At 32.8% G+C, this 12,615-nt stretch overlaps 2 protein-coding genes across 4 annotated transcripts; both read left to right on the top strand.

Annotated features, from left to right (window-relative positions):
* Nucleotides 1-2,539: 2,539 nt before the first annotated feature.
* LOC111292149 (golgin candidate 6-like) lies at nt 2,540-8,958 on the top strand. Of its 3 annotated transcripts, XM_022884386.2 has the most exons (20): nt 2,540-2,663; nt 2,781-2,836; nt 3,232-3,284; nt 3,378-3,505; nt 3,624-3,676; nt 4,301-4,447; nt 4,545-4,618; nt 4,709-4,778; nt 5,055-5,108; nt 5,246-5,341; nt 5,534-5,584; nt 5,665-5,751; nt 5,889-6,002; nt 6,085-6,156; nt 6,263-6,448; nt 6,583-6,686; nt 6,875-6,923; nt 7,131-7,196; nt 7,299-8,057; nt 8,211-8,958. In XM_022884386.2, exons 2-20 carry the CDS (start codon nt 2,813-2,815, stop codon nt 8,763-8,765), a joined length of 2,742 nt encoding a protein of 913 aa, XP_022740121.2. In that variant the 5' UTR covers nt 2,540-2,663; nt 2,781-2,812; the 3' UTR covers nt 8,766-8,958. The 3 variants fall into 3 exon arrangements, with proteins under 3 accessions (XP_022740121.2, XP_022740123.2, XP_022740124.2); XM_022884388.2 differs by lacking the exons at nt 5,889-6,002; nt 6,085-6,156; nt 6,263-6,448; nt 6,583-6,686; nt 6,875-6,923; XM_022884389.2 differs by lacking the exons at nt 2,540-2,663; nt 2,781-2,836; nt 3,232-3,284; nt 3,378-3,505; nt 3,624-3,676 and having other exon boundaries at nt 4,395-4,447; nt 4,716-4,778.
* A 913-nt stretch (nt 8,959-9,871) lies between these two features.
* On the top strand, nt 9,872-12,435 carry LOC111292465 (glucuronokinase 1-like). The gene is made up of 6 exons (XM_022884866.2): nt 9,872-10,160; nt 10,995-11,144; nt 11,351-11,539; nt 11,620-11,736; nt 11,883-12,043; nt 12,141-12,435. The coding sequence occupies exons 1-6, from the start codon at nt 9,933-9,935 to the stop codon at nt 12,382-12,384; spliced, it is 1,089 nt and encodes a 362-aa protein (XP_022740601.1). The 5' UTR covers nt 9,872-9,932; the 3' UTR covers nt 12,385-12,435.
* The last annotated feature ends 180 nt before the right edge of the window (nt 12,436-12,615 follow it).

Consider the following 12,615-nt stretch of genomic DNA (forward strand, 5'->3'; position numbering starts at 1 on the left):
TATTAAAAACTCTAACAACTTATGAAATAAAATAATCTAGTTTCGAACCGAATTAATTGAAAATCGAGATTCTTCTAAAATCATTTTCATTAATCGATGAAAATTAATTTGATAATCGATCGACTAATCAAATTAAATCAATTGAGTTAATTAATTCAATTAAAATCGAATTATGAACACTCTTAATTCTAATTAGCCATTCAACTAAATACTTAATCATCCTTTAAGATAAATTATTTATATTTCGATATCTGTGAGTACAATTCGAATCGAAGACCATATATAACTGATTTTGATTCTTGTTGTTGTTTTAATTCGAATTGCACGATCGTAACTTTAAATTCCATTCAATCATGTAAGATGAACAAAAAATAATTTTTAGTTCTCTATAAACCCTAATTTGGGTCATGTATCTAATTACAATTGTTTATTACTTCTTTATTTGCAAACCTTATTTTATGAATTCTTTTTCCTATGGAGCATGCTGCAGCCTCTTTAGTGCAGCAAATAAAAAAGGTTCCTGTATGACATTTTCCATGTTTTTGTGCTTTATTGTCTATAACTTTTTGTCTCTCTTGAAAACTCTTTTGGATGATGCATTTTTTAATTAAAAATGTTACATTTGAATCTTTATCTCAATAAAAAAAAGAAAATATCCTTTTTTTAATGTATTTGAAGTTATTAAGAATATTTTTTATGAATATTAAAGATTAAATTTTAATTATTAAATTTAAATATTTCATATTTTATCAATAAATCATATAATTATTTGGTTTTAGCTTGTGTCATTTGCTCTTCGAAAAAAAAATGACATTATTATATAAATGATACCACCACCATCCTTAATTTATCTATCAAATTCTTAATTTAAGTTTTGCAATGCTTAATGAATAATTATTCTAATATCTTATTTGTCATATATATAATTTTTAATTAATTTTTTAATATATCATAACGCATACGTATTATTTTGCTAATTTTGTTTTCTATGTCTAAAAATTTCTCTAATAATGTGGGATAATTTCTTGTTAAAATGATTGAATATTAAAGTATGATGTTTTGTTATGTTTTTAAGATTTGAAATATTAATTGAAACCAAATTAAAAACAAAAAAATCATTCCATCATCTGTCACATTATAAATTTTGTTATTTTCATGATGTTTGACTTTTAACATTTTCTTGATATAGATGTCTTGACTCTTTGGTCTATATTAATGGCTGGTTTAGGGCTTGAATTTTATGGGTTTTTCTTTTTTTTATTGGAAATGGCCCAAATTTACTATGTGTCCAAAATGCAAGTCCTAGATGAATCTAACATTCATTGATCCATAAATAAGCAAATTTTTTGTAAAAAATTAGTGATGGATTTAAAATTTTTTAGAAGTGTTTATTTATAACATACAAAAATATTATTGATAGAATTATTAATTTTATTTATAAAAATAATATTCAAAAAATTTTTTAGAGGTATATATATATTTTTAAATTTCTTGTTTTCTAATTTTTAAAGATGTTTAGAAAAATTTTGAGGTATTTAGGAAAAAAATCACTTTTGAATTTTGTTGGTTTTTAATTTAAAAAAAGTCTTAACCTTTCTTCCCCTTTGTCTTAGGAAAAAAGATATTTTAGTTCAAAAGAATCCAATATAATAAAGTTTAGCTAAGAAAGGGCACTAGCAATATATATATTATTTTTTGATGTTTGTCTTTGATTTTTTATTTAAAAAAAAAAAAAAGAAGAAAAAAAACCAATGCTATGAAACCTAAATTAACTAATAATCCTTTTTTTTATAAAGAAATATAGACTAATTCAAACCTTTATTAAGTTGAAATTTTATTGTAATAAAAAATTACATCTAAAATAAAATTGAAATCAATGAATAGTTAATTCACTTAAAGTCATCTTTAAAATTAAAATTTTTCGAGTTGGAATTTAATCGTAACCCAAAAGACGAAAAAAAAAAATTAAGGGAATGGTTAAAATTAGATTTGATAATATAAAATATAATACGATGATAAAATAAGAATATTATACGAAAATGAGATATAAAAATATACAATTTAAAATTTTAGTAATTATTATATATAAATTTAATAAAAAAATATTTTATATTTTTATATTGATATAAATTATAACATTTAATTTTTATATATAATAAAATAAAAATATATAATTTTTAATATTTTATATGATACCTAAAATATATATATAATTATCTTTCATCTTTTAGCTTATTGATTAAGAGGCTTAAAAAAAAACATGTGAGCATGGATTCTAACTTCGTCATCCTTTTTTTTCCTTGCACAAGCGTTTGCCCTCCTACAAACAAATTAAAAAAAAAAAAAAACGTATCTTCTTATTTAAATTACTATAAGATCGTTATCGCCAAGATGTTGGGCTACTGGCCGACATTTAGCATACCTATCAAGGGCACTGGGCTCAGATAAATTTTCAACAAGGCCTCGGATGGCCCAAATTAACTGTAATTCGCTACCGTTTTATTTACTATTTTTTTTTGGCTCAAAAATCTTTCCTTTTGATAATCGGAAACTCTTCGCTTAAGTGAAACGAAAAACGACGATCAAAATCCACGTGAAACGCAGATCCGATTTGAATTTTTGTCTTTTTCCTTCTCTTTTCACTTCACTTCGATCCACTCCAGGTTTCTCCGTTTTTCCCCTAATTTTTGTTCACATATTTTTTTAATCCCTAATTATGAAGTTCAATTAAGTCAATCTATGCTTTTTAATTTCACAATTCTTCGCTTTTTTTTTTTCAGCATTTTCTGTGCTCGTTAATTGAGCTTCGAAGATGGATTTGGCCTCTCGTTACAAGGTAATTGTGTAATGTTTACTTGTTTTCTGATTATTGATTGGAGCTAATGTTACTATAGTAAAGCCTTTGATTTAAAAAAGAATGAAATTTTAATTTAGGTTTAGTTCAAGATTGATGTTAAAATATATTTGATGAACTAAAGCTGCAAAAATGATATGTAATCAATCCTTTAGTTTCTCTATGTGTATAAATTTGATTTAGCCTCTTGGGTTTCTTATAAAACCGTGCTTGGACTCTGCATTTTCTCGAAAAAGTGATTTAAATTCACCGTTTTTTGTTCCTCTTATTGAGCGTGTTGGTTAAGCTTGTGATGCACGTGTACTGTATGTTGCTTAAATGGATTCTATTGTGCATTGATTATAAGCTAAGTGATTGTTGAATTTGTTCTTGTGTAGGGGGTTGTTGGATTTGTTTTTGGCAATGACAATTCCGGTTCCAGTGAAGATAGGTAATTTAATTGAGAATATTAGTAATATCTGTTTATTTTACTGTGTTTGATATTGATGATGCGACTGATTTACTATTTGTTGTGAGTCAATAGTTATGTTGAACGCTTGCTTGACCGCATAAGTAACGGTGTCCTGGCAGAGGACAGGAGGACTGCTATTGCAGAGCTTCAGTCTGTTGTGGCTGAAAGCCGTGCCGCCCAGCTAGCTTTTGGAGCAATGGGTGTGTGTTTCTACCTTGTTCGATACAGTTACTAACCTAGTACTGAAGTTAAAGTCCCCTGTCATTCTTATCGTATGTTTCTATCTTGTTTAATATGGCTCGTATTTACATTTTGCAGGCTTTCCTGTACTGATGGCTGTCTTAAAGAAAGAACGTGATGATGTTGAAATGGTTTGAGATCTCTTTGGCTTGTTATGTTTCTTCTTCTTGTTCCTCTTGTTGTTTCTTATGCACTGTTTCTAAGTAATGCATACATGGTACCTCAGAGAGAACTTTGGTCCAGCAGTTCGCAGTTGATCAAGAATATTTTCATGGCATTTTCAGACTGGTTTTGTGGAGGAAAATTATATTAAAAATCATTTCCGGAAAAGTTCTGGAGTAAATGTTTAAATTGTCTTTAAGGAGGATTAAAAGTTCAGAACTAAATTTGTTGTTTTCAAATTACTTAAATACATTCTGTATTAGTGTTTATTATTGAAGCACTAAAGGGTCCAGTGGTTGGGCTTGACAGTCGGATGATCTCTAGAGTTGTGGTCTGTATTTATGTTTCTATGAGTCTGTTCCCCCTATTTGGGCAAGTCTTTTTCTCACCCAACTTCTTATTTTCCTGCTGTTTACCTCCCAACTTATGACCAAAAAATTTTCTGGTAATTGTTCTTGGGAAATAATTTTGCTGTTTCCTTCTTCTTATAGTCCAATATTGTTGTTTCCTTTTATCCATCAACGTAACTTTGTTGATTGAAAATTTTCTGAAAATGGATAAAAGATTGATTACCATTCATTCCCTTTTTGCAGGTTCATGGGGCCCTTGAAACTCTTGTTAGTGCTTTAACACCTATTGATCATGCAAAAGGGCCTACAAATGAGGTTCAGCCAGCTTTAATGAATACTGATTTGCTTTCCCGAGAATCGGATAGCATTTCTCTTTTACTAAGTTTGCTGGTGAGAGTTCTCTAAATGGATCTTGAACTTATTTTATATGTTGTTGTGGATCCTTCTTGTAATAGCATCATTATCTTCTGTGTTGGTGACTTTGTAGTCAGAGGAGGATTTCTATGTTCGATATTACACTCTTCAAATTTTGACAGCCCTTCTTACTAATTCTCCAAATAGGTATGAGTCTTACAGAAATCCCTTTTATTCTATCTAGATTTTTTCTTTATTGGTTTCTGCTCGAAAGCCTCTTGCTGAGTTCCTTTTCAGGTTACAGGAAGCAATTCTGTCCATTCCTCGTGGTATAACTAGGCTCATGGATATGCTGATGGACCGTGAGGTACACAGCTTATTAGTCAAATGATCCTCTTGCAAATTTTGTTAAATTCGACATTCTGCTTTATTGTAGGCCTGCTTGTTGCAATATGACTCTTCAGGAACCTTCTGGTTAACTTACCGTAGTTTCCTGTTTGTTTGTCATTTACATAGATTGATATCATCAAACATGAAAATCTAATATTTGAAACTTGTCTCAAAATTTAATTGGGATAGGATAATGATGATATTATGTGATTGCTTTTCTTTTTTATGAAGTTGTTCACTGTTTACCTTCCAGGTTATACGAAATGAAGCCTTACTGCTTCTTACTTACTTGACTCGTGAAGCTGAGGTGAGCTTTTGGGTTTATTTAATCTCTCTCCCCCCCTTTTGCCCTGTCATATTCTTTTTTTTTTTTTCTTTGTGCACCTGAACCTTGCTTACATATGTTTGATTGCCATACTAACTAAGAGAGTTCTATGATTTCAGGAGATTCAAAAGATTGTAGTCTTCGAAGGTGCATTTGAAAAAGTTTTTAGTATTATTAAGGAGGAAGGGGGTTCTGAAGGCGGTGTTGTTGTGCAGGTGATTCATGGAATTTATTTTTTGAACTTCAGTGAACTTGTTTTTGGCTAGTTTGCTGTTAGGCCATTCATTTTTTATTGTTTGTGACTTGTTTAGCTAAGTCATGTGTGCAGTCAATTCTAATTTGGCCATGCTAGTTGTTGGAGAAATCTATAAATGAATTAACGTGGTTCTTATATTGTTCTTGCACAGGACTGTCTCGAGCTGCTGAACAATCTTCTTCACAGTAATGCATCAAATCAGGTTTATTCCATGTTTTGTTATCATTGTTGTCAATCTCTTTTATGAGGTTTTCTCTGCTACTGATTTTAGGTGGGTTTCAGGTACTACTAAGGGAGACTTTGGGCTTTGACCCATTAATATCAATCTTGAAACTAAGAGGAAGCACTAACAGTTTCACTCAACAGAAGGTTAGATACTCAAGTGTTTATACTTTTATATGGCTTCTGTATTTTCTCCATTGCCAATTCCTGTTAATTATTTCACATGCTATCACAAGCTTACTGGTCATTTTCTGTTGTCCATGAAACAAATAACTTGCCAGTAGACAATTAATTTACTCAGTACGTTGGAGACTATTAATTTGTTGATGATGGGAGGTTCAGAAGCTGATCCTCAAAAAGATTCGAACAAGATCACCAATAAAACAGTCCTAGTTCAGGTTCATTACAAATCATATCTGCTTGAATTGAGTACCTGAAGAGCTATCTGTTTCTGTGATATATTGTCTTTCTTAATTGTAGAAAAAGTTGTTGGACCATCTGCTTATGCTGGGTGTTGAAAGCCCATGGGCTTCAATTGCTGTGCGCTGTTCAGTAAGATCTCTTTTTAGATTTCTTCTTCTTCTTCTTCTTCTTCTTCTTCTTCTTCTTCTTCTTCTTCTTCCTCTTCATTTGCACATAATGTTCTCTATTTTGCCAGGCACTAAGGTGCATTGGTGATTTGGTTGCTGAGAATCCCAAGAATCTGGATGTCCTCTCTAGCAAAGTTCTTGGTGAGGAGTCGCAAGTGGAACCTGCTTTGAATTCTATTCTCCGAATCATTTTGCGAACGTCTAGCATTCAAGAATTTATTGCGGCTGACCATGTTTTTAAGAACTTTTGTGAGGTTTATATCATAGCTTTGCTCTTTAGTTGATATATTTTTTTTGTTAGTAATTATGCTTGTGTAATTTACTAGAAGTATCTCACATGTATGTGCACTGTTGTGTCCTGATTGTGAATTTTGGATATATTTTCTAGAAAAACATGGATGGGCAAGCAATGTTAGTATCCACATTAATTCCTCAACCAAATTCTATGATTCATGCTCCCTTTGAGGAGGATGTGAACATGTCATTTGGAAGGTTTGTTTACTTATAATGCTTTCTGTTCTTGACTTCTTTATTATTGGACCATTTAGGCTAGGAAAATGTATTGAACTATATGGAGATAGTTTAAATCTTGAAATTTTACTTGGCAGTTGGCTTGTTTCATATAAATATTCTGTTGATGAAATTATTTAATTGTGTTGTATGTGTTGTATATGTGGCAGCATGCTGTTACATGGTCTTGCATTGAGTGAAAGCAATGGTGATCTTGAGGTAACCGAAACCTAATTTTGTCACTTCTCCATTCCACATCGTCAACTTTGTGAAAAGGAACAATACAGTGAGCCTAAATTTGTAGGACCATCTCATGATATTGCATGAAGATTTTATCAATATTGATCTCCATCATATAGAATATTAGATTTTGTACATGGTGCTTGCTGCCTGAGAAATATCTGGCTCTGATATTGTGAAGTATAGACTTGTTGCAGGGCTGCTAGTGTTCTTACTCACATTCTTAAGGACAATACTCAATGCAAGGAAAGGGTATACTTTCACATTTTGTCTCTTTTTCATTTGCATCTAGAGCAAAGTGGCAACTGTAGGCCTCTATTTTTCTGTAATCTAATTTCAATGGAGATTGTGCAGGTTCTACGAATTGAGCTTGAAGCGCCAATGCCATCCTTAGGGGCTCCAGAGCTACTCTTGCACCGTATTGTTAGGTACTTGGCTGTTGCATCTTCCATGAAAAATAAAGATGGGAAGCCAGGTTACTTGTATGTTCAACCAATTATCTTGAAACTGCTCGTCACTTGGCTAGCAGATTGCCCAGGTGCAGTGCAATGCTTCTTAGATTCACGCGCCCACTTAACGTATCTGCTTGAATTGGTGTCAAATACATCATCAACTGTGTGTGTTAGGGGTTTGGCTGCTGTTCTCTTGGGAGAATGTGTGATCTACAATAAATCTAGTGAAAGTGGAAAGGATGGTTTCACCATAGCTGATGCCATAGGCCAGAAAATTGGGCTTACGTCATACTTTTTGAAGTTTGATGAGATGCAGAGAAGCTTCCTTTTCTCATCAGCGAAGCCAGCTCAGTCCCATAAACCATTGACTAGATCCGCTGCTGCTAGCATGGCAGAGATTGAAGATGGTACTGAGGATGATTTATCAGATCAGAAGAATGAGGATCATCCCATTCTCATATCAATATTTGATGTTCAGTTTGTTAAATTTGTAAAGAGTTTGGAAGTGTATATTAGAGAGAACATCATAGATGTTTATAGTCGCCCTAAGAGTGATGTGGCAGTTTTGCCTGCAGAAATGGAACAACAGGGTGGAGAAAGTGATAAGGACTATATCAAGCGGCTAAAAGCATTTGTGGGGAAACAGTGCTCTGAGATACAGGTAATAGGAAGCTAATAAAAAAAACAAAATACAATTTAGTTTGAAATAATAGACCTGTATGAATTTTATTCTAAAAAAACGAACGATTGTTAATTAGCCTAAGATGTATTTGTCCATCTGATCTTATGTTTTCATTTTGCTTTTCAATTCTAGAATCTTCTTGGCCGAAATGCCACTTTGGCTGAGGATTTAGCAAGGACAGGTGGGAGTGGGCATTCTCAACCAGAGCTAAAGGTTGGCAGCGGCTCAGATAGAGTCCAGGCAGAGATACTTCGTAGAGATCTTCAGAAGGCATCCCAAGGGATAGAGATGCTCGAGGCAGAGAAAGCTAAGATTGAATCAGAGGCATCAATGTACCAGAATTTAGCTGGGAAGCTGGAGTCTGATCTTAAGAGTCTATCAGATGCTTACAATAGTCTTGAACAGACCAATCTCCACCTAGAAAAAGAGGTGAAAGCTTTGAAGAGTGGAGGGACACCATCAACCTCACCCGATATTGAGGCAATAAAGGCCGAAGCCAGGGAAGAAGCCCAGAAGGAAAGCGAAGCAGAGCTGAATGATTTACTAGTGTGCCTCGGGCAAGAGCAGAGCAAGGTGGAAAAGTTGAGTGCAAGGTTATCGGAATTAGGTGAGGATGTGGACAAACTGCTTGAAGGTATCGGAGACGACATGGGGCTTCCTGAAGATGATGAAGAGGAAGAAGACTGATGGAGCTTGAGCTTGTTAGTAATTATCAAATATAATGTCTTCTTCAACCTCTCTTGAGGTTTCCTGGTTTTGTGGTGTCAGCTTTCAATTTGTACATTTCATGGAGAACTGTACAGTTTATTTCATCACCATGGATCACCCAATCTTTGTTCATTTGAATTTAAATTATGATTTCTATAGACCTTTCCAGATATCTAGCTTTGCCCATCACCATATATTTTTTTTTTAATTTTCAAAGATAAATAGATTATTTAATTTTTTATGTTAAAATAAGATACATTATACTTTTCAATATAAAAAAAATGATTAGAGATTATATAGTCGAAGTGATTTTAATAAAAAGTTATCGATTAAATTTGATCTCAAAATTTTTATGTTAAAATGAATAATTTTTATCGATTGAACGATAGAAATTATCAATAAAATTTGAATCAAAGATGTTTATGTTAAGATGAACGATTTTTGCCAATTAAACGAATAGTGTTGGCCACCATATCAGTTCATTATCACAGAGATTTGGAAACGTTGGAAAATCCCAGTGTCTCCGTTTTGTTTTTTTGTTTTTTTTACCCTCTCATTCAACTATTAAGAATTCTTGTTCACACACATTGGAAATGGGCATCAACTTGATTGGATTCAAAGTTTAAGATTTTCCGAGGCTTTGCCAGGAATAAACAATTTAAAACATGGACTTTTTTTTTTTTTTAATAAAATTACTGAGATAATTTATATTTTATTATAATTTAATTTAATTTTTAAAAAAATGATTTTAAAAGTTTATTTAGATTTTATTTGAACTTATCTCCATTATTTTAATAGCTGCAATCTAAAAATAGAAAAGTGAATGCATTTGCAGCTATTTGAATAAAGTATTATCTTTTTATTTAAATTTTTATAGTAATGTTTTAAATATAGTATAGTTTTTTATTTAGATTTTTTTAATAAAAAAATAGAAGAAAACATGAGTTTTAAAGATAAGAACAAATGCTGAGCTGTGCTTTATCACTAAAGAGGTCCAACTGCAAGTGGGGCCCTTAAACAAAACGCGTCTCCACGGAGGACCCTATCAACTCCCATAAAGCAGCAAAGAGTTGGAGGCTGACAGCGATAAAATTTCTTAAAGAGAAAACAAAACTCAGTAGTTTTTAGAATTTGCACGCGGCAAAGATGGATCAGATGAACTCAACTGAAGCAGGTGTTTCAGGTGTGATTGAACACAAAGCTTATGCTCGTGTTGGATTGCTAGGGAACCCAAGTGATGTTTACTTCGGAAAAACCATCTCTTTTTCCCTTGGAAACTTCTGGTCTTCGGTTAAATTGGAGCCTTCTCGTCATCTTGTTATCCAACCTCATCCAACTCATGATCTTGTTCAGTTTAACTCCCTGGATCACCTTGTAATCTCTCTTTTTTGCAGTCTTCAATTCTTATTTTAATTTTTGGCATTGTTTGGTTTTTATGTTTCCAGGATCTGATGGGTGTTTTTTTTCCTGTCTCTCTATTATTTCTTATTGAATCTGAAAATTTTGATTCTTTCAACATTTTCCAGGAAATTTAGTGGATACCCAGATTGGGATTTGTTGGTTTTTTTTAAAATCAAATCTGAGTTAACAGGATTGTTTTGTTTACTTTTTGGTTGGAGTTAATTTTGCAACTGTGCTAATTATCTAAAATAGATAATGACAATGATATTGATTAGTGATGATTAGCATTCGAGAATTGATATAAATCTAAGGTGGATTGTTTCTTGGATAGGTGTAAAGGTTCATATTTTGTTGAATGAAAGGTTAATTTGTGCTTCAGGTGCTGGCTGGTTCAGCTCCAGAATTGTTTTGATGAAAGTAATTTGCATAGGGCACTTGAGTTAAGGGATATATGTGAAAACATCCTTTGTTACTAAGTATTTGATTAAGATCTTCAAAAAATTTTGATTGAGATCTTCAAAAAATTTTGATTGAGTTTGGCCTTTTTGATGCTAAATTTATTTATCTTGATTGTCTATCCTGTGTTATCTTTAATCTGACAATGATGGAATGTAAACCACATGCTTTTGCATTGTTCTTTTTGAGCTGCTTTAGTAATGAGATTTTGAATTGCAATAATGGAATAAAATCCAACTTTCCCATGATTCATGTCTGTTTCCACTGGCATAGTTGCATTCACAGGTACAGAATATGTAAATTGCACATTCAAAATGAATGGGGCTGAAACATGCATTGTTTTACTTGCAGGTAAATCGGGTGCAAAGTGAAGGTTATTATGGAGGCGTACGACTGCTTATGGCAATTTGTAAAGTTTTCCATAAGCATTGTAAGGATAACAACATAAATCTGCAACAGGGGAACTTTACCCTATCGTATGATACTAATATCCCTCGCCAGGTAGAGCTCTAAATAGAAAATACGTGTATATATATATATATATATGTATGTATAATTGTTTGATATCAACTGTTTTCTCTCATACTTCCAATGATCAAGGTCTTATTGTTTCTGGTTTTCTGCAAGGGCACTGGAACAGTAAACTATAATTTCAATATGTATAACAAAGCATTGTCAATAAATGGCTTACACTTTTGATTTCTCAGACAGGACTTTCAGGATCCAGTGCTATTGTATGTGCTGCCCTAAGCTGCCTTCTTGATTTTTACAAGGTCAGGCATTTGATTAAAGTAGAAGTTAGACCCAAGCTTATCCTTAGTGCAGAACAAGAACTTGGAATTGTTGCTGGCCTTCAAGATAGAGTGGCACAGGTCTATGGAGGCCTTGTCCACATGGTATGTTATCTTTATGCAAACTCGGTCGACAAATTTATGAATGCATTGTAATTTATATTAGCACAATAATTCTTCTGTAGGATTTTAGCAAGGAAAACATGGATAAGTTGGGACATGGCATCTACACACCCATGGATATTAGTCTTCTACCACCTCTCCATCTCATTTATGCTGAGAATCCGAGTGATTCTGGGAAGGTTAGAACATGTCCCTTACTTCCCCTCTTTATGTTTTTATCTCCCTTTTTACCTTTTAATCACTGCATAAGATGCTTCCTTTAACCTTTCTGAAAAGCTGTATTGCATTTATTCAGTGAAATGAGCACATGTTGTTTCGAATGTAGGTACATAGCACTGTGCGACAGAGGTGGCTTAATGGTGATGAGTTTATCATAACATCAATGGCAGAAGTTGCAAACATAGCAGCAGAAGGGTGGACTGTAATTCTTGAAAAGAACTATCAAAAGCTTGCAGAACTCATGAACCGTAATTTTGACCTCCGAAGGTTAGATTTTTTTGCTGACAACTAAAGTTAAAGGAAAGCTTGCATGTACTAATTTTTTTCTGATGAATGAATGAATGATCTATGTGAATCTTTACAGGCGCATGTTCGGTGACGAGTGCCTAGGTGCTTTAAACATAGAAATGGTGGAGGTGGCTCGGAGAGTTGGTGCTGCTTCGAAATTTACGGGCAGTGGAGGAGCTGTGGTTGCATTCTGCCCTGATGGAGCTTCACAAGTGAAACTTCTCGAAGATGCATGTCATAAAGCTGGATTTACTATCCAACCAATTCAACTTGTTCCTTCATGTCTAAATGATGTTGATCTCAAAACCCTGTCAAACTAGGTGATTTTAATACCCTTTAGAAATGAAAATGCAAGAAACTTGTTATGGCTACTTCAATAATATCTACAAAACAGAGAGAGTATCATTTAATTTATAAAATAAAACTAGACTTAGCGATTCGTGTTATATAAAATATTGATAATTTATGTATTTGAACGATATTTTACACAAGAATTAAATGTCACAATTTGTCTTAATATAAAAATTATCACAATTTACGTTGATATAAAA

Source organism: Durio zibethinus, chromosome 10, assembly GCF_047325235.1.
Source record: "Durio zibethinus cultivar Kanyao isolate XHJ-2024 chromosome 10, ASM4732523v1, whole genome shotgun sequence".
NCBI classification, from domain to species: domain Eukaryota; kingdom Viridiplantae; phylum Streptophyta; class Magnoliopsida; order Malvales; family Malvaceae; genus Durio; species Durio zibethinus.

Coding starts and splice junctions, on each gene's coding strand:
- LOC111292465 (XM_022884866.2), top strand. CDS start 9,933: ATGGATCAGATGAACTCAACTGAAGCAGGTGTTTCAGGTGTGATTGAA. Junction 11,145..11,350: donor ATACTAATATCCCTCGCCAG/GTAGAGCTCTAA, acceptor TTGATTTCTCAG/ACAGGACTTTCAGGATCCAG. Junction 11,737..11,882: donor ATCCGAGTGATTCTGGGAAG/GTTAGAACATGT, acceptor TTTCGAATGTAG/GTACATAGCACTGTGCGACA.
- LOC111292149 (XM_022884386.2), top strand. CDS start 2,813: ATGGATTTGGCCTCTCGTTACAAG. Junction 5,585..5,664: donor ACAGTAATGCATCAAATCAG/GTTTATTCCATG, acceptor GGTGGGTTTCAG/GTACTACTAAGGGAGACTTT. Junction 6,687..6,874: donor GTGAACATGTCATTTGGAAG/GTTTGTTTACTT, acceptor TATATGTGGCAG/CATGCTGTTACATGGTCTTG.